The sequence below is a fragment of the Eretmochelys imbricata genome, chromosome 6 (assembly GCF_965152235.1).
Source record: "Eretmochelys imbricata isolate rEreImb1 chromosome 6, rEreImb1.hap1, whole genome shotgun sequence".
NCBI lineage: Eukaryota > Metazoa > Chordata > Testudines > Cheloniidae > Eretmochelys > Eretmochelys imbricata.
Genome location: NC_135577.1, coordinates 849,110 through 872,695, shown reverse-complemented (window position 1 = coordinate 872,695; position 23,586 = coordinate 849,110). Strand labels below are relative to the sequence as shown.

The 23,586-nt window shown below is 61.2% G+C and overlaps 3 protein-coding genes across 8 annotated transcripts; 2 read left to right on the top strand and 1 right to left on the bottom strand.

Annotated features, from left to right (window-relative positions):
- On the top strand, nt 1–12,273 carry TBC1D10B (TBC1 domain family member 10B). The gene is made up of 9 exons (XM_077820447.1): nt 1–1,083; nt 3,623–3,722; nt 4,338–4,445; nt 4,549–4,655; nt 5,105–5,219; nt 6,279–6,344; nt 6,679–6,868; nt 8,068–8,222; nt 9,104–12,273. Exons 1-9 carry the CDS (start codon nt 116–118, stop codon nt 9,761–9,763), a joined length of 2,469 nt encoding a protein of 822 aa, XP_077676573.1. The 5' UTR covers nt 1–115; the 3' UTR covers nt 9,764–12,273.
- On the bottom strand, nt 12,213–19,341 carry LOC144266894 (sesquipedalian-1-like). Of its 3 annotated transcripts, none has more exons than XM_077820453.1 (2): nt 17,896–19,341; nt 12,213–15,282 (listed from the first exon to the last, which is right to left on the bottom strand). In XM_077820453.1, exon 2 carries the CDS (start codon nt 15,268–15,270, stop codon nt 14,677–14,679), a length of 594 nt encoding a protein of 197 aa, XP_077676579.1. In that variant the 5' UTR covers nt 15,271–15,282; nt 17,896–19,341; the 3' UTR covers nt 12,213–14,676. The 3 variants fall into 3 exon arrangements, with proteins under 3 accessions (XP_077676579.1, XP_077676580.1, XP_077676581.1); XM_077820454.1 differs by having other exon boundaries at nt 18,027–19,341; XM_077820455.1 differs by lacking the exon at nt 17,896–19,341 and adding an exon at nt 15,436–16,426.
- CD2BP2 (CD2 cytoplasmic tail binding protein 2) lies at nt 17,088–23,586 on the top strand. 4 transcript variants are annotated; one of them, XM_077820449.1, is made up of 7 exons: nt 17,088–17,213; nt 19,755–19,852; nt 20,403–20,550; nt 20,768–20,925; nt 21,056–21,536; nt 21,974–22,104; nt 22,452–23,586. In XM_077820449.1, the coding sequence occupies exons 2-7, from the start codon at nt 19,772–19,774 to the stop codon at nt 22,560–22,562; spliced, it is 1,110 nt and encodes a 369-aa protein (XP_077676575.1). In that variant the 5' UTR covers nt 17,088–17,213; nt 19,755–19,771; the 3' UTR covers nt 22,563–23,586. The 4 variants fall into 4 exon arrangements, with proteins under 4 accessions (XP_077676575.1, XP_077676574.1, XP_077676577.1 ...); XM_077820448.1 differs by lacking the exon at nt 17,088–17,213 and adding an exon at nt 19,398–19,536; XM_077820451.1 differs by lacking the exon at nt 17,088–17,213 and adding an exon at nt 19,399–19,536 and having other exon boundaries at nt 21,977–22,104.

The following is a 23,586-nucleotide window of genomic DNA, read 5'->3' as shown; positions in this document are numbered from 1 at the left end:
CCCGCCAGGCTCCTGCCTCCGCCTCCCTCCCCTGCCACTCTAGGCCAGGCTTCGGTGGGGGCAACTAGGCCGCCCCCCCCCCAAGGGCCGGGGGGGGGAGGAGCCAGCTGTCGCCATGGAGATGGGGGCCGGCGACGCCCCGTCGCCCCCGCCCCGGTACAACGCCCCCCGCTCGGCGCTCTACGCCGCCAAGATGAGCGCCATGGCGACGCCACCCGCCCCGGCCCCCAGAGCCCCGGCCACCTCGGCCTCGGCCGGGCCCGGGGGCTGCGGGGCGGCGGCTGCGAGGGCAGCGGGCGGCCCAGCGGCGGCGGCGACTCCGGGCACCGTGGGGGCAACTGGCAGCAGGGCGGCGTCTCCGGGCAACCTGCCGGCGTCTCCGGGCAACCTGCCGGCGTCTCCGGGCAACCTGCCGGCGTCTCCGACAGCTGCCGGCTGCGGGGCGGCACCTCTAGGCAACGGGACGGCGTCGCCGGGCAGCGCGGCAGCGGCGACGAGCAGCGGGGTGGCGTGTCCGGTGCTGACGGACAGCGTCGCCGATGCGGCGACGTCTCCCGTGGCAACAGCACCCGTAGCCAGCATGGCGGCTGCCCCGGGGATGGTTTCCGTGGCAACGACGCAGCTGGCCGGGGTCGACGTGGTGGCGGGTCCCACGGAAGCCGTCACCGCGGCGGCGGCCTCTCCCACGCCGTCTCCCGCCATGGAAACTGCACCCCCGTGCACCCCGGTTAAGCCCCTCCCGGCGCCCTTCCCCTCGCCGGCCGTGATGGTGGTGGCGCCGGAGACCAGCTCCCCCACTGCGACGGAGGGGCCCACAGCCCTGGGTTCCACCGCCTCCCAGGACACGGGGTCGCAGTCCAGCCTGGGTCCCGGAATCCCACCTCCCAGGCCCCCGCCGGCTCCAGACACCCTGAGTTACCTGGATTCGGTCAGCCTCATGTCGGGCACCTTGGAGTCCCTGAGTGGCCCCGGCTTCCTGGACGACGTCAGCTCCCTGGGCTCGGACTCGGAGATCAATGGCTTGGCCTACCGGAGAACAGACAAATACGGCTTCTTGGGGGGCAACCAGTACTCGGGGATGCCGTGAGTATCCGAGCCACCCTCCCTCATGTTTGCTCTTTATAGGGGGTGCTGGCTCTGGTCTGGCGCCAGGGCAGGGGGCTGGCTGGCTCACAGGGGTGGGAAATGGGGACCCAGGACCTTTCCCCTCTAGGGGCGCCATCTCTGAGCTGGTCCCAGGGCACTGAACGGGGCTGGGGTGGGGAATGGACCCGGGGCCTTTCCCCTCTAGGGGGCACCAGCTCCCATCTGTTCTCAGTGTCGGACAGCCATTCCCCGCTGCCCCCCCCCCCCCCCGTCACTGTCCCCAGCAGGAAGCAAGTGTGGTGGGTCTTAGCCCAGATTTGTGCAGGGCCCGCAGGTGCTGCCCAGCCCAGCCCAGCCCTGGCAGCCTCAGCAGAGAGGCCGAGAGCTGTGGAGTGCCTGGAGCAGGGATCTTCCCTGCTCTCCCAACCCAGAGCCTCCCCGCCCAGCCCCATGCTGCCTCCCAGGAATATCGCCTTGGGGGAGCCATGCCTGGAGCCCGCTTAGTCCTGTTTTTTGTCCCTGGGAGCCTCTGTCCCTCCATCCCCCTCCCAGGCCGAAACAAAACTCCTAGCAAACTTGAGATCACTTCCCCGTCCGGCCCCCTGTCTCCCCTTGCCCCCCACAAACTAGCCCTGGTCGGAGTTGGGGGGCAGGGGCCGAGACCTGGCCTGCTTGTCACATGGGTGGCTTGACTGAAGCAGGTGTCTTTCCACGATGGGTGGGGTCTATCCCATCCCTGGGGCTCAGGGCCTCCCCCCGCCATGCAGCTGAGGCCCTGGGGGCTGTGTGCAGGCTCAGGGACCGGGGGCGGGGAATGCCTGAGTGGAGGAACCACGGGGTTGGAAGCTAGGCCCAGGGGCTGATCTGGAGGCAGGGGAAACTGGGTTGGGGAGACCAAGGGGAGGGGAGAAGGCAAGACCAGATTGGCTGGGCCGAGGGGCTGATCCTGATGGGGAAGGGAGCAGGGGAAGACCAGGATGAGGGGTCAGATCAGATGGGGTGGGGAGACTGGGCCTGGCAGGGAAGGATTGAGCTGGGGCTGAGGGGGAAGAGGTGGGGATATTGGGCACAGGTATGGATGTGGGGGAAGACTTGGGTGTGGTGTGGGGCTTGGGTGGGGAGGGGCTGATGCTTGTGGGAGAGGGGGAGACTGGGCCGTGGGGGGAGAGACTGGGCCGTGGGATGGCGGGGCTGTGGGGAGAGAGACTAGGCCGTGCGGGGAGAGACTAGGCTGTGGAAGGGCTGGGCCGTGGGGGGAGACAGACCCTCCAGACACAGCTCTCCAGTGTGGGGAGATGGTGTAGAAGGGGCATCTCCCAGCTTCTCCCTCCCCCCTACGCTCGTGCAAACACCCCCACTTCCCTTCCTGAGTTTCTCAATGAGGCAGCCCCAAGCCACCACTTCCTGTTTCCCCTCCCTGCTCTTCCTGTTTCTCCGCCCTCCCCCTGCCCATCCACTCCCTACCCTGGTCCTGTGGAGGCTGAGCTCAATCTGGACCCCCTCCCCCTGGCATATACCCCAAGGCCACCTCCATGGACCGTTCTGCCCTTGGCCTGTCTGCTGAGGCTGCTGGGGGCCTCATCATCACCCATGGCAGGGCGGGGAGTGGGGGGTGGGGAATGGAGAGGCTGGGGACGCATTGGCTGAGACCCAACAGACTCATCACATGGCAGGGCATCCATTTGGGATGGCTTCCCCGTTTTTGATCTAGGGGGGAAAGGCTCCGTGTCCCTTTCCCCGTCCCCTTCCCCTTCCCCCTGAGCCAGCCAGTTCCCCAGCCTGGGGCAGGGTCGGAGCTGGCGCGCCCCAGAGAGGGAAGGCCCTGTCTCCCCCTTCAGTTGGGCCTTCCCACAGCTCCGGGAAGGGGAGAGAACAGGCAGGGGGGCTGCTCGGGAATCGGCAGCGCGAGGCGTTTTGAAGTAGGAACTGAGAGCTCGTCTGCTGGTGCTGGGAGGCTGCTGCGGTGGGGCTGGAGGGATGCAAAATCATTTCAGACCCACGTGTTTCCTTCTTCCTCCTGGGGGAATGGAACCGGGCTGGTCTGTTTCACTTTGGACCTTGTTAATTTCACTTCTGGGTCAAACCCACCCATGGCATCCCTGGGATGGAGCTTTGGTAGAGCTGGGGGTGGGGGCAGGGCTGAGCTAGCAGGGGGCTGCGGGTCAGGAGTGAGGGGCACTGGCAGGGCTGGGTGGGGGGCAGGGCTGGGCTGGCAGGGGGCTGCGGGTCAGGAGTGAGGGGTACCGGCAGAGCTGAGGGGGGAGCTGAGGTCCCTATTATAATTACAAACATCCTAGATGGCTTGATAGGGCCCCAGTTCGCATTGCAGTCTGGGAGCCGACGTACCCCAGTGGGGGTGGTCTGCTTCCTGCCCCCCCATTCCCTCCTGTGCCCTCCTCTGGGTGGGGCAGCTCCCAGCGCCAGCAGCCCTGCTCCCCCCCCCCCCATGGCACTGCTGTGGGGAAGTCCTCCCCTTGCTGTACCTGGCCGGTGGGGTGTGGCTGCTCCGTGTCTCTGATTCCCTCCCTCCCCGCAGTGAGAGTGCCATCCCGGTGGACGTGGCGCGGCAGCGGGAGCTCAAATGGCTCGATATGTTTTCCCACTGGGATAAATGGCTGTCACGGCGATTCCAGAAGGTGAGTAGCTTCTGCAGCCCCGGCCGCTCCCGGCAGGGGGCGCTGTGGGGAGAGGGCGGGGCGCCGGCTGTGGGGGAGCTCCCAGCTCCTCCAACCCAGGCTGCTCCCGGCAGGGGGCGCTGTGGGGAGGGGGCGGGGCGCTGGCTGTGGGAGGAGCTCCTGGCTCCTCCAGTCCCGGCCGCTCCCAGCAGGGGGCGCTGTGGGGAGGGGGCGGGGCGCCGGCTGTGGGGGAGCTCCCAGCTACTCCAGGACTGGCTGCTCCCAGCAGGGGGCGCTGTGGGGAGGGGGCGGGGCGCTGGCTGTGGGAGGAGCTCCTGGCTCCTCCAGTCCCGGCCGCTCCCAGCAGGGGGCGCTGTGAGGGGGCGGGGCGCCGGCTGTGGGGGAGCTCCCAGCTACTCCAGGACTGGCTGCTCCCAGCAGGGGGCGCTGTGGGGAGGGGGCGGGGTGCTGGCTGTGGGGGAGCTCCCAGCTCCTCCAACCCAGGCTGCTCCCAGCAGGGGGCGCTGTGAGGGGGCGGGGCGCTGGCTGTGGGAGGAGCTCCTGGCTCCTCCAGTCCCGGCCGCTCCCAGCAGGGGGCGCTGTGCTGTGCTAACATGGCGGCTCCTGTTTGGGCAGGTGAAGCTGCGCTGTCGGAAGGGAATCCCCTCTTCTCTCCGTGCCAAAGCCTGGCAGTTGCTGTCGAACAGCAAGGAGCTCCTGGATCAGAACCCCAACAAATTTGAGGTGCGCGGCCTCCCCTTGGGGGGTGGTTCTGGGGGGCGGGGAGAGACATGAAGGTGACGGGCAGCTGGGGCAGAGTCTCACCCCCTGTCCCCGTGACTCCTAGGAGCTGGAGCGCCAGCCCGGGGACCCCAAGTGGCTGGATGTGATTGAAAAGGATCTGCACCGGCAGTTCCCCTTCCATGAGATGTTTGCCGCCAGGGGAGGCCATGGGTGAGTGACCGGGGTGGGGAGCCTCCACTGGACCAGAACCTCCTAGTCCCTTTCCTGAGCTGGATCAGAGCCGGCACCCCCTAGAGGGGACAGGCCCCGTGTCCCATTCCCCATCCCCTGAGCCAGCCAGTCCCTGCCCTGGGGCTGGAGCCGGCGCCCCCTAGAGGGCAAGGCCCCGTGTCCCATTCCCAATCCCCTGAGCCAGCCAATCCCTGTCCTGGTATTGAAGCCGGCACCCCCTAGAGGGCAAAAGCCCCGTATTTCATTCCCCATCCCCTGAGCCAGCCAAATGTCCTGGGGTTGAAACCGGCACCCCCAAGAGGGCAAGGCCCCGTGTCCCATTCCCCATCCCCTGAGTCAGCGAGTCCCCGCCCTGGGGCTGGAGCCGGCACCCCCTAGAGGGCAAGGCCCCTCCGTGTGTCTAACCCCCGTCCCTTTCCTGCCCACAGGCAGCAGGATTTATACCGCATCCTAAAAGCCTACACCATTTACCGGCCCGATGAAGGGTACTGCCAGGCCCAGGCCCCCGTGGCTGCTGTCCTGCTGATGCACATGCCCGCTGAGGTAAGAGCAGCCCGCTAGCCCCCCCAAAAGGAAGGGGGGAAGTCCCAGCGTTATGCCTCCCCCGATCTCTTGCTTCTTACATGTCTGGCTGGTTTTACCTCCGGGCACTGCTTGGATTTGGGGCTGGGAGTCAGGACTCCTGGGTTCTATCCCAGCTGTGAACAGGGAGTGGGGGCTGGTGGATTAGAGGAGGGGAGCCTGGGAGCCAGGACTCCTGGGTTCTGTCCCAGCTCTGGGGGCGAGTGGGTCTAGTGGTTAGAGCTGCGGGGCTGAGGTTCTATCCCCTTCTCTGGGCAATACCCCTCCCATCTGACATAGTGTCCATGCAGTTTGTCTGTCTGTCCAGGTCTCTTTTGCATGACTGTGTTTTATGTGTCTGTGTTTTCCGGCTCCTGTTTCTTCCTCTGTCTCTCCAGCCTGAAGCATTGCCTGTTGCTCTGTCCATCCCAGTCTGGTCAGTCTGTCCGTGGCGTGCATCATCTTTCCCTGGTTACACATGTTGGGGTTTCCCCCCCAACCTTCCCCTTCCACCGTTTCTGTGTTTTCTGACTGGCTGTGGGTGTGCCCGGGACTCTCTTAGGGTGTGTCTGCACCGCACCGCAAAAACCTCTGTGTGTGTTTTAACCCCCGGTAGCTAACTGGAGTTAAAATAGCAGTAACACCTTAGCGGCTATTCCAATCCAAGTTAGCTGATGTGGATTAGGAACATGCCTTTGTGTGTGTGTGTAGACGTATCCTAGGTGCGTGCCTGGGTCTCCTCTCTTGGGGAGTCTCTGAGACCTGGTCTACAGCTAGAACTTGAAGTGACCTATCTGTGCCACTCCGGGCTGGGAGAATCTCGCTCTGAGCACCGCAGTGAGGTCGACCTACGCCCCAGGGTAGACGTGGCTCGGTCAACAGAAGGAGCTGGATTAACCACATGGAGGGGAAGAAACCCGTTCTGTCGACGTAGCGCAGACATGCCTTGGGGTTGGATCCTTTCTCTCTAGTGTCTGTTGCGTCTCTTGGTGTCTAGGTGTCTGTCTGTCTGATGTGTCTCACTTCTCTCCATCCCCGCAGCAAGCCTTCTGGTGCCTCGTGCAGATCTGTGAGAAGTACCTGCCAGGTTATTACAGCGCCGGACTGGTGAGTAGCACCCCCCACTGGTGGAGCAGGGCAGGGCGGTCTCGGGGCTGGGGTCCCCCTCCCCCTCTCTGGGAGGGGGATTCTGCCAAGTGATCATTGGTGGAGAGGGGTGTGTTGGTTTTGGGGGATGGGGACAGGGGGGAGTGTATGGGGAAGGAGGGGGGTTGATGGCAGGAGATGGGGAGCTCTGTGGGGGAGAGCAGTGAGGAATGGGGGTGAAGGGGGAGTGTTGGGAGATTGGGGGGGGACAAAGGAGGGTGTTTGGGGATGGGATGGGGCAGGTGGGGAATGGCAGAGTTGGGGAAGGGGCTGATGTGTTCCCGTCCCCTGGCAGGAAGCCATCCAGCTGGATGGAGAGATCTTCTTTGCCCTGCTGCGCCGGGCATCCCCCATGGCCTATCGGCACCTGAAGAAATACAAGATCGACCCCATCCTCTACATGACGGAGTGGTTCATGTGCATCTTCTCCCGCACCCTGCCCTGGAGTTCTGTGCTGCGTGTCTGGGATATGTTCTTCTGCGAGGGTGAGATGTCTGCCAGTTCTGTATCTCCGTCCAGCCCTCTGAATGAGTGTCACTGTCCAACACAATCCATCAGCCCAATTTAGTCCAACCCAGCCAATCAAACCAAACAAAACTTCCAACTCAGTCCATCATCCTATCCCAATCCTCCCTCCATCCATCCATCCGACCTACCCAGCCCATTCTCCATCCATGTATCTGTCCAGCCAACCCAACCCATTCCACATCCATCCATCCGACCAACCCAACCATCCATTATCCCATCCCAACCCAGCCTTCCTTCATCCGTCTGACCAACCCAACCCATTCTCCATCCATTCGTCTGACCAACCCAACCATCCATCGTCTCATCCCAACCAGCCAGCCAGCCATCCATCCGACCAACCAACCCAACCATCCATTATCCCATCCCAACCAGTCATCCATCCAGCTAACCAACCCAACCCATTCTCCATCCATCCGTCTGACCAACCCAACCAGCCATCCATCGATCCATCCGTCTGACCAGCCCAACCCATCTCCCATCTATGCATCTGACCAACAGTACCATCCATCCATGTGACCAACCCATCCCGTGTCCATCCAGCCATCCCATCCATCTGATTAGGCCAACCGATCTCCCATCCCAGCCAACCATCCATTCCCCTGACCAGCCCAACCCATTTCCTATTCATCCAACTCTTCCCTCCAACCCACTGTCCATCCATTTGACCACCCAGCCCACTCTCATCCATACATCTGACCTATCCACCCCAACCAGCCAACCACCCATTGATCCATCTGACCCAGCCATCCCGTCCAACCAACCACTCAACCCAGTCCAAATCAACCATCCATCCCTCAACCACTCCATACAACCCAATCCAACCCAACTCAACCCTGTCCCTCCAAACCAACCATCCGTCTGATCAGCCCAACCCATATCAACCATGCGTCCAACCCAACTCACGGCATCGACCCAATCTGTTAACTCATCTTCCATCAACTCAACCATCCCATCCAATTCAACCCAGTCCAACCCAACACAGTCATCCTATCCAACCCAACCCAATCCATCAACTCAGAGGTCTCATCCAACCCAACCATCCATCCAACTGACCCACCTCTGCTCTCCTTCCTATGTGTGCATGGCTGACACCCAGCACCAGGTCCCTGAAACCCCATGACTCACACCAGTCTCTCTACCCTTTTCCCCACCCCAGGGGTGAAGATCGTCTTCCGGGTGGGCCTGGTCCTTCTCCGGAATGCTCTGGGCTCGGTGGACAAGCTGCGCAGCTGCCAGGGCATGTATGAGACCATGGAGAAGCTGCGCAACCTGCCAGCTCAGAGCATGCAAGAGGACTTCCTCATCAACGAGGTGAGCCCCATCCAGACGTGCTGAGTAAGGGCCTGGCTGGTTCAGGGTGTGGGAGGGAGACCACCATGGCTCAGCAGGGGGCGCTGTCCCCTGCAGTTGGTGTTGGCCCCAGTGTGGCACTAGGGCAGGGGTGGGCAAACTTTTTGGCCCAAGAGCCACATTGGGGAATATAAGTTGTATGGTGGGCCATGACTGCTCACTAAATTGGGGTTGGGGTGCAGGAGCGGGTGAGGGCTCCGGTTGGGGGTGCGGGCTCTGGACTGGGACTGAGGGGTTTGGAGAGCGGGAGGGGGATCAGGGCTGGGGCAGGGGTGTGGGAAGGGGTGCAGGCTCCGGCTGGGGGTGGGGCTGGGGATGAGAGGTTTGGGCTGCAGGAGGGTGCTCCGGGCTGGGATCGAGGGGTTTGGAGAGCGGGAGGGGGATCAGGGCTGGGGCAGGGGGTTGGGGCACGGGGAGAGGCTCAGGGGTGCAGGCTCCGAGCGGCGCTTACCTCAAGCGGCTCCCAGAAGCAGCGGCATGTCCCTTCTGTGGCTCCTACGTGGAGGCGCGGCCAGGCAGTTCTGCACGCTGCCCTATCCACAGGCACCGCCCCTGCAGCTCCCACTGGAGCGCCGGAGGTGGCCATTGGAGTGGATAGAAGCCGGAGCGGAGCCAGGCCGGAGCGGGGCAAGCTCCAGACCCCGCTCCCCAGAGGGAGCTTGCGGGCCAGCTTAAAACGGCGGGTGGGCCGTAGTTTGCCCACCCCTGCACTAGGGGGTGCTGTGCTACAGGGGCTGGGGTGGGTTACCCAGTAGGGGGCACTCTGGGTCGGTGCAGAGCCAGGCTAGTACTCCAGAGGGCACTGTGCCGCCGGGAGCCTGAGCGGCGTCTCCCGCCCACAGGTGGTGAACCTGCCTGTGACGGAAGCGCTGATTGAGCGTGAGAACACCACGCAGCTCAGGAAGTGGCGTGAGAACCGCGGGGAGCTGCAGTATAAACCCTCGCGCCGCCTCCATGGCTCCCGCGCCATCCACGAAGAGTGTCGCCGCATGAACCCCGCGCTGACCCCCAGCACCAGCCTGCTCAGCCTCACCGGCTTCAAACAGCGGGCGACCCGCGGCGCTAGCACGGGGGGCAACTTCTCCCCCGCCCACCCCACGGGCAGCCTGGCCGCCTCCGCTGACCCCGCTCCAGCCGCTACCCCAGGCCAGGTGGTGTCGGAAGGGCTCCACCCCGCTCTGCCCTCCCCCACGGGGAACAACGCGCCGCTGGGGGGCCCCAAGAAGGGGGGAACGAAGGAGAAGAAGAAGGAGAAGGAGCGGGAGAAGCAGGAGAAGGAGCGCGAGCGGCTGCAGAAGGAGCGGGAGAAGCAGGAGAAGAAGGAGAAGGAGAAGCTGGAGCGGAAGCAGCAGAAGGAGCGCGCCAAGGAGGAAGCCAAGCAGAAGAAAGAGAGGAAGGTCTCCATGCGCCGGAAGGAGCCCAAAGCCCCACCCCGCGCTGAGGATGGGGGGCAAGATGGGGATCCCCCGGCGGGCTCTGTGCTGCAGGACACTTACTTCTGAGCTGAAGGGGGGGGAATGACAGCGGGGGGCCCTGCTGCCTCCGACCCACCACAGATTCAGCCAAGGACCAAGGGGTGGGGAGACTCAGATGGGGGTGGGGTCGCTGACTGGGAGGAAGCTGGAATCTAAAGGACAAAAGGGTGTCGGGGTGGGCCAGAGAGTGTTGAGCTCTGAGCTACCCATCGGGGGCGCCCCACAATCTTCCTCTTGCCAGGAGGGGACCTGCTTAATGACTTTGAAAGCCAAACGACTACTGTGCTCTCCCCACCCTCCCCCTCTTTTCTGTGTCCTCCTCTCCCGTCGGTGGAACAAACAGGTACACCCCTCCCCCCAAGCGCTTTCCCAGAGGTGTGGGGCATGTCCCCCTCAAGTCTTAACAAGAATATAATTGTATTAATAATCGTCTGGCCCGTTTACTGTATATAGGAGAATCCTCTTTAAACTATTTAACCACTCCAGCCCTACGCTCCCCCTGTTCCCTTCCTCAGGAGAGGTTGGTTTTAAGAGCCACCCTCTTGCCCCCTTGCTAGCAGGAGCACTCACTCCTCTTTGTGCTGTTCACCCCCAAACGCAGTTCTTGTTGATGGACGCAGGTATCAATAAAGTTCTTCTACTTTGACAGTCACTGGCAAGATGGATGAACTTTATTGACAGCCCAATGTATGCGGACAGGGCATAAGTTCCCAACACCATATTTTGTTACTGATCAATAGCCCAGTGTTCCCCAACGGCATCAGTAAAGCTCATCCGCCTCTCAAGAAGGCATCGATAAAGTTACATGACAGGTGAGAAACTTTATCGATAGCCCAGTGCTTGCGGACAAGAGAACAAGAAAGTTCTTCCATCTCCCAGCACAGGATTTTTGTGGCAAGGAGTAAACTTTATCAGTAGCCCAGTGTTGGACGAACCGGTCTATTCTTTTGTCTGCCAACCCTGGGCTGTCAATAAAGTTCACTCCTTGTCCCCACCTAGGGCTTCATTACTTGTGTGGCACCTTGGCGGCCCACTGTTATGGTCTCCTTCTGGGAAAGATGGTGAACTTTATTGGTGGCCCACTTTGCCGACAAGGTGCCAATAAAGCTTCTTCCCTGTAAGAGTGGGGGGATGAACTTTATTGACAACCCAGTGTTCACAGCCAGAGCATGGCATTCCATGTAAGGGCAGGGATGAGCTTTATTGACGTCCCAGTGTTTGCAGACAGGGTATCAATAAAGTTTATTTCACTTGAGAGCTGCGATAAATTTTATCGAATACCCTGCGTTGCAGGACAGGGAGCCAATAAAGACCCCCCAGTGGCTGATGCTGTGGGGCTTTTTCAGGAGCAACTGTATCCAGCTAGCACCGCATAGCCCCTCCGAATTTGCCCCAGGGGGGATTAAATTGGCCCCTAGACAATAACCCCCCTCCCAGGATGCCCCCTTGGTTATCTCTTTTGTTTTTTCAATTCCCAGCCTCCCCTCCCCCGGCTTATTTGTGACTCTTCCCCCCTCCCCTCCCCATCAACACACTCCAGTCACCCTAGACCCATCAAACAACCCCCCCCAAAGAAAAAAAAAAAAGCATGAACAAACACCCTTAAAATAACTGGAATTTTCTCCCTCTCTCTGAATGTGGTACGCTGTGCGACCACTAGGGGACACCCGCTGGCCCTACGGAGGGACAGCAGGGGTCTCTGGTTGGGTCTCAGATGGGATGCTAATGCTTTCACGCTGGCTGGGAGAGGGGTGGGGCTGACCCACTGGGAACCCCCCAACTCCCGCTGTCTTGTGTAAAGCTAGCAAAGAGCACCAGGGCTTCTGGGTTCTATCCCTGACACTAGGTGGGGAGTGGGGTCTAGTGGGTTAGAGTGGGGGGTGGGCTGGGAATCAGGACTCCTGGATTCTATCCCCAGCTCTGCCACTCCCTGCCCACGTGACTTCAACAAAGTCACTTTCCCCCTTTTCTGTGCCTCAGTTTCCCCTCTTTGCAAGACATGGCTTTCATTTAACCTTGTAGAGTCACTTCTTGGAGGAGGAGACCACATTACTGCTCCTTGCCTCCAGCCAAGCCTCATTCCCACAATTCACCTCTCCCACAAACCATGTTGTTAACAGCCCCCCCAGCCAATGTAACTCCCATCTGCCACCCAGCAAGCCCCCCTTTTCTCCCTCCCACCCGTTGTATATACGTGTCTCTCTATACACATATATTATATATATGTCTCAGTATTGTAATTATGTATACAGACATTTTGGGTTTGGCCATGAGGTCTTATTTAATGGGACAGACACTGGAATATAGACATACAGCCCGCCCGCTCCAATCCCTAGCCTCTCTTTTTATGTCACCCCCATCCTGGGCCAGAAGGGCAGAAAACCGGATGTTTACGTTTTACATCTCTCCTCTTTTTCCTTCCTTCTCCGTTCCTCCCCCCGCCCCTTTCTGTTGTTCGTGCCTCTTTCTTGGAGATTTTATTTTGTCGCTTTGTTTAAAAAGGTTAACAAAAAAAACATATTGCATACTTGGTGGAAGACGCAGCGGTGTTCTTTGGGGGGTCATGGTTGTGTTGGGGGACAAGGCTCTCTGAGGATCATTTGGGTTGTAGGTCTCAGAATCGTGGGCTGTTGGGGGGGTGTCACTGGATTGGGGGGTATAGTGCTCTGAGGGCCTCTGGGTTGCGGGTGATGCATCTTTGAGAATTATTGGCTGATTGGGGGTCATGGCTCTTTGAGGGCCGTTGGGTTGTGAGTCTGGCTCTTTGAAGGCTGGGTTGGGGGTCACAGTTCTTTGAGGGTCACTGGATTCTAGGTCTTTGATAGTCATTGGGCTCTTCGAGGGTCATTGGGTTGGGGGTCATGATGGTTGTTTGAAGGTCATTGAGTTCTAAGACTTTGAGGGTCATTGGTTCTTTTAGGGTCATTTCAGAATCATTGGGGGTCATGGCTCTTTGAGTCATTGGGTTGTCAGTCTGGCTCTTTGAGGGTCATTGGATTGCAGGTCTTTGAGAATCATTACCTTGTTGGGGGTTGTGGTTCTTTGAAGGCCCTTTGTGTTTTAGATCACCGAGAATCATTGGCTGATTGGGGATCATGGCTCTTTGAAGGTCGTTGGTTTGGGGGTCTTGGAGGATCTTGGGGTCTTTGAGGGTCATAGTTCTTTGAGAGTCCTTAGACTGTGGGTCTTAGTTCCTTGAAAGTCCTTTGGGGGTGTCACAGGTGAACAGGCTTGGTGCTCTTGAACAGCCGTGAATTGGGCCCTCTCCAGGGCGCGCGCACACTAGGGTACGTCTCCTGGGCTTCACCACCTCCTTGGACCGACCTCAGATCCATCAGCACCCGTGTTCCACGCAGTGAGCTTCCCGCAGCGAGTCCACCTGAGTAGGACACCTTATGCACCCCCGCAAAGGGGCCGGGCACCCTAACTTCTGCAGTCAGCAGTGACTCCCAGCTAGGGGGGTACACCAGAAGGGTTTGTTAGTCATCTGGAACAGCGGAGAAATGTTCATCATTCGCACAGAGAGCAGGACATCACAGCAAAGTCCATCTTGGTCAGACCGAGAGCCCAGGGCTGCTTTCTGACTTCCTGAGACCCGTCCAGCAGCATGTGTCTCTGTCCCACGGCAGGCGCCCCAGCTCATGGCTTTGATTTCCAACTGGTCAGAACTGGCTGGCTTCCTGCCCAGGCCAGGCTCGTCAGTTGCCAGGAAACAAATTGTCCGTTGGCTGGGCCTAGGCAGCTAGGGACACTCACACTTTGTCCTCTACGGGTCTCTGCAAAGATCAAATGCCCGTGTCCCACCACCTGGTTAATCATGGAGCACATGAGGGAAACAGACAGTATTCGTACAAACCATGAAGAAACGCCCCCCCACTTCATCACAGCGTGTCAGTGGGTTCTGGTCCTGGGGTTGTTCTGGATCACTGGCTTGAGGGTTGCTGAGTTTTGAGTCTCAGTTCTTTTAGGGTTACGGTGTGAGGTTAGCGAGTGCCAGGACTTCTGGGTTCCATCCCCAGCTCTGGGAGGGAAGTGGGGCTTAGTGGGTTAGAGCGGGGAGGGGAGGGCTGGGAACCAGGACTCCTGGGTTCTGTGGGCGGGGAGCAAGGTCTAGTGGGTTAGAGATCTTGACTGGGTGGACGAGCAGTGGCCACAAGGGGCCGGGCTGTGAATTATGGAAGGACAACGCCGTGCAGTTCTGTGCTTGCGTAGGTTCGGAGAGGACGGTGGGGGACTGGGTCCCGTCCCCAAGGGCGGGGGCTTGGAACAGAAACGGTTGCAGCACCATTGTTGAAGGAGGTCAGAGCTAGAGTCTGGAGGGACAGATGGGGACGATCCTGCCCCAGGCGGGCATGGGCTACGTGGGCCTTGATGGAGCGTCTCCTCTGCTGATCTCCGTGGCACGAGATCTTCCTTTGGTGCGGGTGGGGATTGGCTGAAATGAACTGGGATGTTCTCAGACCTCAGAGCTGACCCTAATGCCTCGATGCCGTGCTAGGGGGCGCTGTACTGCATGGAGCAGGGTGGGGGGCTCTGCAGGGGGCGCTCTCCCCTGGCAGTCAGTGCTCCTGCTCCCCACTGCGCCCCCTGCTGGGAGAGGGCGGGGCTGGAGTAGCCGGGAGCTCCCCCCACAGCCAGCGGCCCCCCCTCCCCACAGCGCCCCCTGCTGCTGGCTGGATGTGACCAAATGGTGAATTCACACGGCTGGTACCAGGGTCTGGATATGATAATTTTATTGTAAAGGCATCTTCACAGTGTAAATATTTGGCAAATATTTTGTCCCCGTTTCCCAGTCACCCCAGACTACAAAGGCTTAATCCCGACCTGCAGCCCCTGCTAACCCGCCCCTGGGTTCCCTATAGTTTCTCCTGTATTTGATGGCAATGAATGTGGATTCCCTACCCCCTCCAGCTCGCCTCCTTTCCCCGCTCCCTCTCTCCCTACTCCAAATCAATCAGGTCCCCCTGCACCGTCTGGGCCCCTCCTGCTCTCTCCTCCCTCCACCTCACCCTCAGTTTCACAATCTCCTTCCCAAACTGCTGGTGAAGCCCCTCAAAATCCGGCAATCCCACTGCTGACACCAATGGGCTGCACTGTGCAGCCCCCTCCTCCAGTGGTGTCACCCTGAGGGCCCCGCTGTCCCGGTACTGTCCCTCCAACTCCATCAACAGGACCCGCAGGTAGTCGAAGCTGGCTGTGCTCAGAGCCCGCACCCAGCCCTCCATGGAAGTCTGGTCTTCAGCAGCCATCTTGTAGGCCCGGTGGCCCAGCGGACCCTGAGGGTAGGAGATCTGGAAGGTGAAAGGCTCCGTGGCGGATTCCTGTAGCTCCACGGTGCAGCCCTCCAGGAGGATCAGCCCCAGCGGCTCGCGGTCCCCCGGCCGCTCCCAGTAAAAGAGCAGGTTCCCTCGCAGCTCACACCAGCGGCGCTGATAGCTGCTGCTGCGTTCGCTCTTCTTGTAGAGCCGCCCTTGCCGGTCGGGGGGCGCCGCCATGCGGGAGTAGCCCAGGACGCTGCTTTCGTGCAACTTCATGTGGCCGGGGACCTGGGAAGGGGGAGACAGGGAATGGGACCCGGGGCCTTTCCCCTCAAGGGGGCACCGGCCCCAGGGCGGGCGCTGGCTGGCTCAGGAGGGCAGGGAATAGGAGATGGGGCCTTTCCCCTCCCGAGGGTGCCCGCCCCAAGGTGGAGACTTTACCTGCCTTCTCCTGTTTCTGTGATCAGCCGGATCCCCCGTTGTCCTGGAAACCTGCTGCCCCTTTGGGGCGTGGGGGCTCCCCAGTTTTCCCTTCTCTCTCTGGGTCAGAGCAGGTGTCACTTTTAAGGTCCAGCTATTTGACCTTATTTGTCCCTTCAATCCAGCTATGAGCCCTGGACTCCTGTGTCCGCCGTGGGGGGTGCACCGGTGGCTATCCAGGGGTGCAGCCCCTCTGGGCCCCCTTCTTATCCCCGCCCTAGGGCACCTTACTGGGCATGGGAACAGAATAGCTAGAACAAGGAACTATAAGGAAGTTGCCTAGGCTGGAGTTCCCCTTGGTCCTAAGGAGATCCATGTTCCTGGGGGAGTTTGGGGGGGACGGGGACAGGGAGACTGATTTGGGGGGCTGTCCCAGATTAGAGGGTGTCCCCCCCAAAAAAACTAAGACCAGCCCTGGTTAAACACAAGGGGGGGTCATACCACATCCTTAGCCCCAATTTGGGGGATCTGGCTACCTTGGGTTGGGGGCCCCCACCTAGATGAGGGAGGTGTCCCCCAGGAAGGTGTGACTGCCCCTGGAGAAATACAAGGGGGTTCCCAAAGTTTAAGCTCAGGGTAGTGGGGGATCCGGAGACCCCTTCTGGTTCCTTCCCTTGCTGGAAACGTGCCCCCCATTTCCCAGGGTCTGGGGATAAATTTGTGCGGGGGGGGGTGGGGGTTATACAGGGCCCTGCCAAATATTCCTCTGGTGTTGATCCCGGCCTCTCCCTCGGAGTTTAATCCTGATCCGTGGGGGCTGAATGGCTGCCAGGGGGACCCACAGGTGTGACCCCAGGTGGGTTGGGGTTCACCCCCCCACAGGGGCAGGGGCATCCTGGGGGGTGCCCCGGGGTGAAAACGCCACCGGCCCTTCCCAGGGGCTTGCGGGCGTCAGGCCCGCGGGCAAGGGGGCAGGCCGGTCTCCGAGCCTACGGCGGGGGCACAGGGGTTTTCGTGTGTGTGTGTGGGGGGGGGGGGCCCTGACAAAATCAGGCGCGTGGGGGGGTATGTGGGGGGAGCAGCTTGTCCCAGCGGGGGGCAGAAGGGGTGGGGGCGGGGGCGGTTGGGGTACGGGGTGGGGGGGAGTACCCCCCAGATGCCGTAATAGGGGGGCTGGGGGCTCTTGGGGACTAGGGCTGCGGGGCCCCATAGTGGGGGGATGCGGGGGGGGACGTGGCCCCGTGCTGGGGATGGGGGGGTACGGGGGGGGGCTATGGCCGGGGGATGGGCGGGGGTTAGGTCGCGGGGGGTGCATTTGGGGGGGTATTTCCCACCCCCACCCGGCGCCATGGGGGGTCACGGGTCACGCGGGGGGGGGGGGAGGGAAGAGGTCGGAGAAAACTGGGCGCTGCCCCTTTAAACGTTGCCATGACGCCGGCTCCCCATGGTAGCCAATGGGCTGAAGCCAGCGGCTGCCAGGAGATGACGTCACTTCCTCTGCCTCCCCGCAAAATAGGCTCCTGCCCCTTTAAGTCCTGCCCTCACTCCAGCCCCGCCCCCATCGCCGTCCGGGGGCGACGTCACTTCCGGCGAGGCCCTGTTGGGGGCGGGCCAAAGGTCCAGCTTCCGGGGGGCTCCGGCCCCAGCCAATGCGAGGAAACGGCGAGAAACGGGACCAACCCGGGGCGAGGGGCGGGGAGGGAAACGGCCCGTGGGTGACGTCACATCCAGGCCGGAAGGAGGGCGGGCTGACCCGGAAGCGGTTGTTGCGCGAGGCGCCCTGCGAGCTCCGGAGACGGGTGAGCGGCGCAGCCGGCGGGGTGCTGATTTGCATATGCAAATGCGGGGGCTGTGGGGTCCCCGGGTGGGGGGTGCCTGTCAGGCCCCGGGGGGGTGGGTGATCGGCGTATGCAAATGAGGGGGTGGGGCTGGGAGGGCGCAGTCCCCCCTCCCCCCCGTTCCTGTGGGGCCGCCCTCTTGCGGGGCTCCCCCCAGTCGGGGGAGAGTAGGTTATTTGCATATGCAAATTAAGGCGTTCCAGGTGTCCCCTGATTGGGCTGTTTGGGGGGGGGCTGAAATCGGGGAGAGTCATTTGCATATGCAAATTAGGAAGCTGGGATGGGGGCTGCCCCTTAGATCTCCCCCCGGGGGGCATGGGGCTGTTCTGTGGGGTCCCCCCCCCGTGTCCCTCCTGGGGGGCCGAGCAACGAACTGACCCATGCGCCGTGGGTCCCCGTCAGGAACAGGCAGTCTGGGAAAGGGGGGGGCATCTGGAGGGGAGCTCATTTGCATATGCAAATATGTATTAGCGCTAGGCCAGAGTTTACTAGCCTGGACCCCCAGACAGGGGTGCAGGTCGAAATCGCTCCTTGCCGGTACTGCTGGCGTGGGAGGGACACGTGGCCTCCCCCCAGGACCCTCCATGGGCCCCCCCGTCCCCTCCGACACCCCCGTTACCCGTCTAAAATTTTACAGCTGCACCTGTTAGACAGGGGCTTTGGGCCCCTGGTGCCCTCGAGGATCCAGAAGGCCCGGAAGGACGATCGCCCCAGTTCCCCTTAACACGTGACCTGCGCCCCCCTTGTGGCCCAACTAAGCTTCTGCCGGCTTGCCTCTATCGAAGTCGCCAGGCACGAGGAAAGCAAAGACGCGGAGCCGTCTGGGTTCGATGGGGAAGGGGCGCAGAACTGTGGGCGCCATGGACACCTTGGCAGAACTCCAGCCCAGATTGTTTTATTATTTTCCTCAGCATGACCTACAGGAGGGGCGACCAAAATCCGCCTGGCAGAACGCGCCTGAGAACTGTCTCTGGGCGGAGAAGCAGTTGATCGAAATCACATTCTCTGATCTCTTGGGGCCAAATCCTGTTCCCACTGAGATCAAAAGGAGTTTTGCTGTTGAGTTCAATGGGAACAAGCTTTCACATTTGGAGAGCAAAGAACAAAATCACTCAAGCAAGGGCTATGTTGCTTATACCACCGGTATCAAAGGCTGCTGACTCATGTGAGAAAGTCAGCGGAGATCTGATCTTTCTTCATTGCAAGGGAGAAATCAGCCATCAATGAGGCTAGAGCAGTCTCTGTACCACATCCAACTCATAAGTCCATCTGCAAAGGATCAAGGAAATATGAAGGCTCCAGAGTACCTTAAAGTCCTCAGTCCCTTGGTTAGGATGCTCCCATTACTAGATGTTCATAGTCCAGAGGCTGGAGCTGGAAAGAGGCAAAATGGAGATGTTTCCAGGCCAGGGCGTTTTAGCTTCTGCCAAGTGCCCAGTAAAGGGAAATCTGTTCTTGCTGTGAAAGATGGTGTTTGGAGTCACGTAGGCAAGTCACACGTCCATCACCCCCACCCATCTTCTAGTTAGACCGTTCACAACAAGTCCATTAAGTGTCGATAGGCGTTTTCCAGGGTCCATCGTGAGCGAAGAGTTCCTTATTGGGCCATTCAGCTGGACTTGTCCCTTCATGTGCTGGCTAAATACCTTGTGGGCGTTACCACAGGAGCAAACATGTAGTGAACAGAGCGAATATTCATACCTTCAGATACCAAGGTGAATATATGCCATTTCTGTGCATGTAATCATAAGTACCAGCTGTTTCACCTACCTGACTGTTCCCAAAAGAGATTCTGAACAGTCACACCACGTACCTGAGACCCTCTGTGCCAGCCCGTCGCTCCACTGGAGTTTTGCTATCTGTTATGTAACAACAGAGATGCAGCCAGTGACATGACTCTGTTTAGCTTAAAAGGGCAAGGTTAATTTTGAGCTGTTTGGGTGTGACTGAGCCTTTAGTCCGGGAGGGCACACTGGCTGGCCCACATTCAGGGTAACGGGCTTCGGTAGTCCCAAGTCTTTCCGGTACCCCGTACCCACTAAAAAGCTCTTGTCGGTACTGCGTACCGGAGCTTACCCCCCTACTTGCACTCCTGCCCACAGATAAGGGGCTTATCGGTGACCAGCTGGGGCGGGCGTGGCTGGGACAGCAGCCCCGGGTCATGTGGGGTCTGTTATCGTTTGGTCACCTCTGCCAGGGCCTGGTGGGTTGGCGCAGGGTCTCTTGTGAGTTGTCGGTTTGTTACGGCAGGGTCCTGTTTAGCCAGCTCCCGCTATCGTTCGTTGTGAGTGGCGGTTTGTTATTGTAGGGTCTTTCGTTTGTTACCTTAGCACTCCCTGGGCCTCGGTTTGTTATTGTAGGGTGCCGCTTTGGGATCGTCCCTTTATCGTAGGGTCTCTTCAGCGCTCCTCCCTGTCGGGCTGCGGGCGGGGCAGTGAGGCCCGTCTTGGGGCTTGGCACTGGGGGACTTCCACCTTTCTCACCCAGCTCTCCCCCACGCAGGACCGTCAGGGGCCACCATGCCCAAGCGCAAGGTGACATTCGAGGATCAGGCCGAGGGGGATGAGGAGGAGGAGGAGCTGGCCATGCCCAAGAAGAAGGTGAGTTACGGGGATGGGGTGTGGGGGGGAACCCCTGGGGGGGAGGGATCTCTGTGGGGTGGGGAGGCATGGGGGGGGAAGGGTCTCTATGGGGTAGGGGTGTAAAGAGGGTCCCTGTTGTGAGGGGGGTTCCCAGAGGGCACAGAGTCCCTGTTGGGGGGATGGGAGTGCGGAGGCATCCAGTCACTGTTGGAGGTAAGGGATCACTGGGGGAAAGGGGGGGGGCCCCTGAGAGGGTAGACTGGGGTGGGTGGGAGTTGTGTTTGGGTGCCCCCCTGGGGTGTCTTGGAGTGACTTGTGGGTGGTATCCGGGGGGTGGCTGTGTGTCGGGGTGATCTGGGGGGCTGTGTCTCAGGGTGACACGGGGATGGTATGGGTTGGGGGGTCTGGGTGATCCAAAGGGGGTGATATCCAGGGCGGCTGTGTCTCGGGGTGATTCGGGGGCGTATATAGGGGGCTGTGTGTCGGGGTGACCCGGGTGGTGGTGCTGGGGGTGGGGGTGCTGTTTCTCAGGGTGGCTGAGGGAACCTAACATCCCTTCCCACCGCAGCTGGCAGAGCCCGGCCTGGGGGCCAGCGGCCCAGGGAGCCGGTTCAAGGGTAAACACTCCCTGGACAGCGACGAGGAAGACGAGGATGAGGAGGGGGATGGCGGCCGGGCCAGTAAATACGACATCCTGGCGTCAGAGGACGTGGAGGGTGAGACCCTGGTCTGGCTGAGGGGGCAGGGATCCGGTGGGTGGGGGGAGTGTGTGATCCAGGGGAGAAGGGGGCTGGAGCGGGGGGAAAGGAGGGGAGACTGGGGGGTTGGGGGGTGATCCTGCAGAGCAGAAGGGGGGCTAATCTGGGGCTGGGCAGAGCAGGGAAGTCGAGGAGACTGTGGCGGGCCTGACGGGCAGGGGGTCTCCCCGGGCAGGGCAGGAGTCGGCCACCATCGACTACGAGGACGGGGTGCGGATCACCCCCTTCAACCTGGAGGAGGAGATGGAGGAGGGGCACTTTGACTCGGAGGGGAATTACTTTCTGCGCCGCGAGGCGCTGATCCGGGACAACTGGCTGGACAACATCGACTGGGTGAGACGGGGGGGGTCCGGGGGAGGGGAAACCGAGGAAGGGGGGGAGGAGCGGAGACGGGGCCGGGCGGGAGTGGGAGGAGAAGGGAGACGGGGTGGCTGGACCAGAACTGATCCCCGCCCACCCCCAGGTGCGGATCAAGGAGCAGCCCCCCGGGAGCCGGCAGCCCCCCGGCGGAGATCAGGAGGAGGATGGGGAGCCCCCGGGGGGGCGCCCCCTGCTGGACAAGCAGACCCTGCTGGAGGGGATGGTGGAGATGGTGCGGCCGGGGGAGACAGTGGCCCGGGCCATCCAGCGCCTGGGCAGCAAGGGCGGGGCCCGGGGCTCGCGCCCCCGCCGGGCCTGGACCCGGGCCAAGGCCGAGGCCCCCGCCCCGCCGGAGGAGGGGGAGGTGCCGGGCTCACCCCAGAGGCGGGAGCAGCTGGAGCGGCTCTCGGGATTGGCTGACCAGATGGTGGGGCGGGGCGTCTACGAGATCTACCAGGAGACCCGTGAGAAGCTGGCCCTCCGGCTGCGGGCCCTGACCCAGCCCCCGCCTGCCCAGCCCCCCCCGGCCCTCGACATGTTTGCCGAGGACATCGACGAGGCCAGGCTGAGAACCCAGGCGTCCGGTGAGACATTGGGGGGCTGCGGGTCTGGAGTGAGGGGCACCGGCGGGGCAGGGCTGGGCTAGTGGGGGGCTGTGAGTTGGGAGTGAGGGGCACTGGCAGGGCTGTGGGGGCAGGGCTGGGCTAGCAGGGGGCTGCGGGTCGGGAGTGAGGGGTGCTGGGGGCCAGGGCTGGGCTAGCAGGGGGCTGCGGGTCGGGAGTGAGGGGTGCTGGGGGCCAGGGCTGGGCTAGCAGGGGGCTGCGGGTCGGGAGTGAGGGGTGCTGGGGGCCAGGGCTAGGCTAGCAGGGGGCTGCGGGTCGGGAGTGAGGGGCTCTGGCGGGGCAGAGTTGGGGTAGCAGGGGCTGCGGGTCGGGAGTGAGGGGCTCTGGCGGGGCAGAGTTGGGGTAGCAGGGGCCGTGGGTCGGGAGTGAGGACGCTCTGACCCCTGGGTGTTGTCCAGCAGGGGGCGCTGAGGCAGGGCTGCAGTCCGAGGACGGGGAGGAGCCCCTGGCCGAGGTGATGTGGGAGTACAAATGGGAGAACACGAATGGGGCCGAGCTCTATGGGCCCTTCAGCAGCACCCAGATGCAGGTGAGACCCCAGTCCAGAGCCAGGGGTCCCCGTGTGCCCAGCTCCCTCCGCCCCCGAGGGGCCACGTCCCATCCCCGGCCGCGGGGTCCCAGTTTACCCCACCCCCGAGGGGCCGCATCCCAGCACCAGGCGAGGGGTCAATGGGTGCCCAGTCCCGGCCCCACAGGGGCCACGTCCCAGCGCCGGGCGAGGGGTCCCCGTGTGCCCAGCCCCCTCCCGCTCCAGAGGGGCTATGCCCCAGCCCTGGGCAAGGGGTTCCTGTGTACCCAGCCCCCACCTCCCCCCGCCCTGAGGGGCCGTGTCCCGGTGCCGAGCCCCGTGTAACCAGCTGCGTCTCTCCCCCGCAGGAGTGGGTGAACCAGGGCTATTTCAAGGAGGGCGTTTACTGCCGCAAGGCTGACAATTCGCAAGGCCAATTCTACAACTCGAAGCGGGTGGATTTTGACCTGTACACGTGATCCGCGACCAGCCTGCGACCCCTCGAGCCGAGGGGGCTGGACTCGAGTCTGGGGGAGCCAGGGAGGGAGGCCGGGGTGCATACGGGTTGGGGGAGGGTTAACCCCTAGCTTGTGGGGCGTGGATGTCACGTTGTCTTTATTTTTGGGGGGGATTAAAATATGTCTATGTCTTGTACTGTGCTGGTGCCGCCCCCTGCTGGCTGGTGTCTGAGTCGGCGGGCCTGGACAGCCCCTGGCAAATGGGGATTCTCCTGCCAGCCCCCGGGGTCAGGCCCATGGTGTCCTCGATATATACATAGAGCCCGTGGGCTGGGTTGTTATGGTAGGGTCTCTCGGGAGAGACAGGGCTGTTTGGGTCCGTTTGTTTTTGTAGGGTCTCCTGGCAGGGCTGATTTGTTACTGTTAGGTCTTAAGAACGCTATGAGTTGCGTGTGTCGCTTTGTTTTTGTAGGGTCTCTTAGGAGAAGCAGCGCTGTTTGGCTCAGTTTGTTTTTGTAGGGTCTCCTGGGAGAGGCAGGGCTCCGTGTGTTGCTTGGTTTTTGTAGGGTCTCTTGCGTTGGCTGGCTTGTTACTGGAGGGTCTCATGAGAGCTAGGGCTTTTGTGTGTGTTTTGTTTTGTCATTGTAGGGTCCCTTGTGAGTACTGTTTTGTTTTTGTAGGGTCTCTCATGAGCGCTTGAATACTAGGGTCTCTCTTTGTGTCATTTTGTTCTGGTAGGGTCTTACAAATGCTAGGACTGTGTGCTTCACAGAATCAGAGAAGATCAGGGTTGGAAGGGACCTCAGGTCGTCATCTAGTCCAATCCCCTGCTCAAAGCAGGACCAACCCCCAACTAAATCATCCCAGCCAAGGCTTTGTCAAGCTTTAATATTGGGGCAATAGCAAATGTGGCTTTGTTTCTGTAGGGTCTTATAAGTGGCAGGGTTGTGTGTTTTGGCTGTTGTTGTCAGGCCCTGACAAATGCTGCTTTGTTATGATAGCGTCTCTCACAAGAATAAAGCCGTGGTTGGTGCCTTTGTTGTCA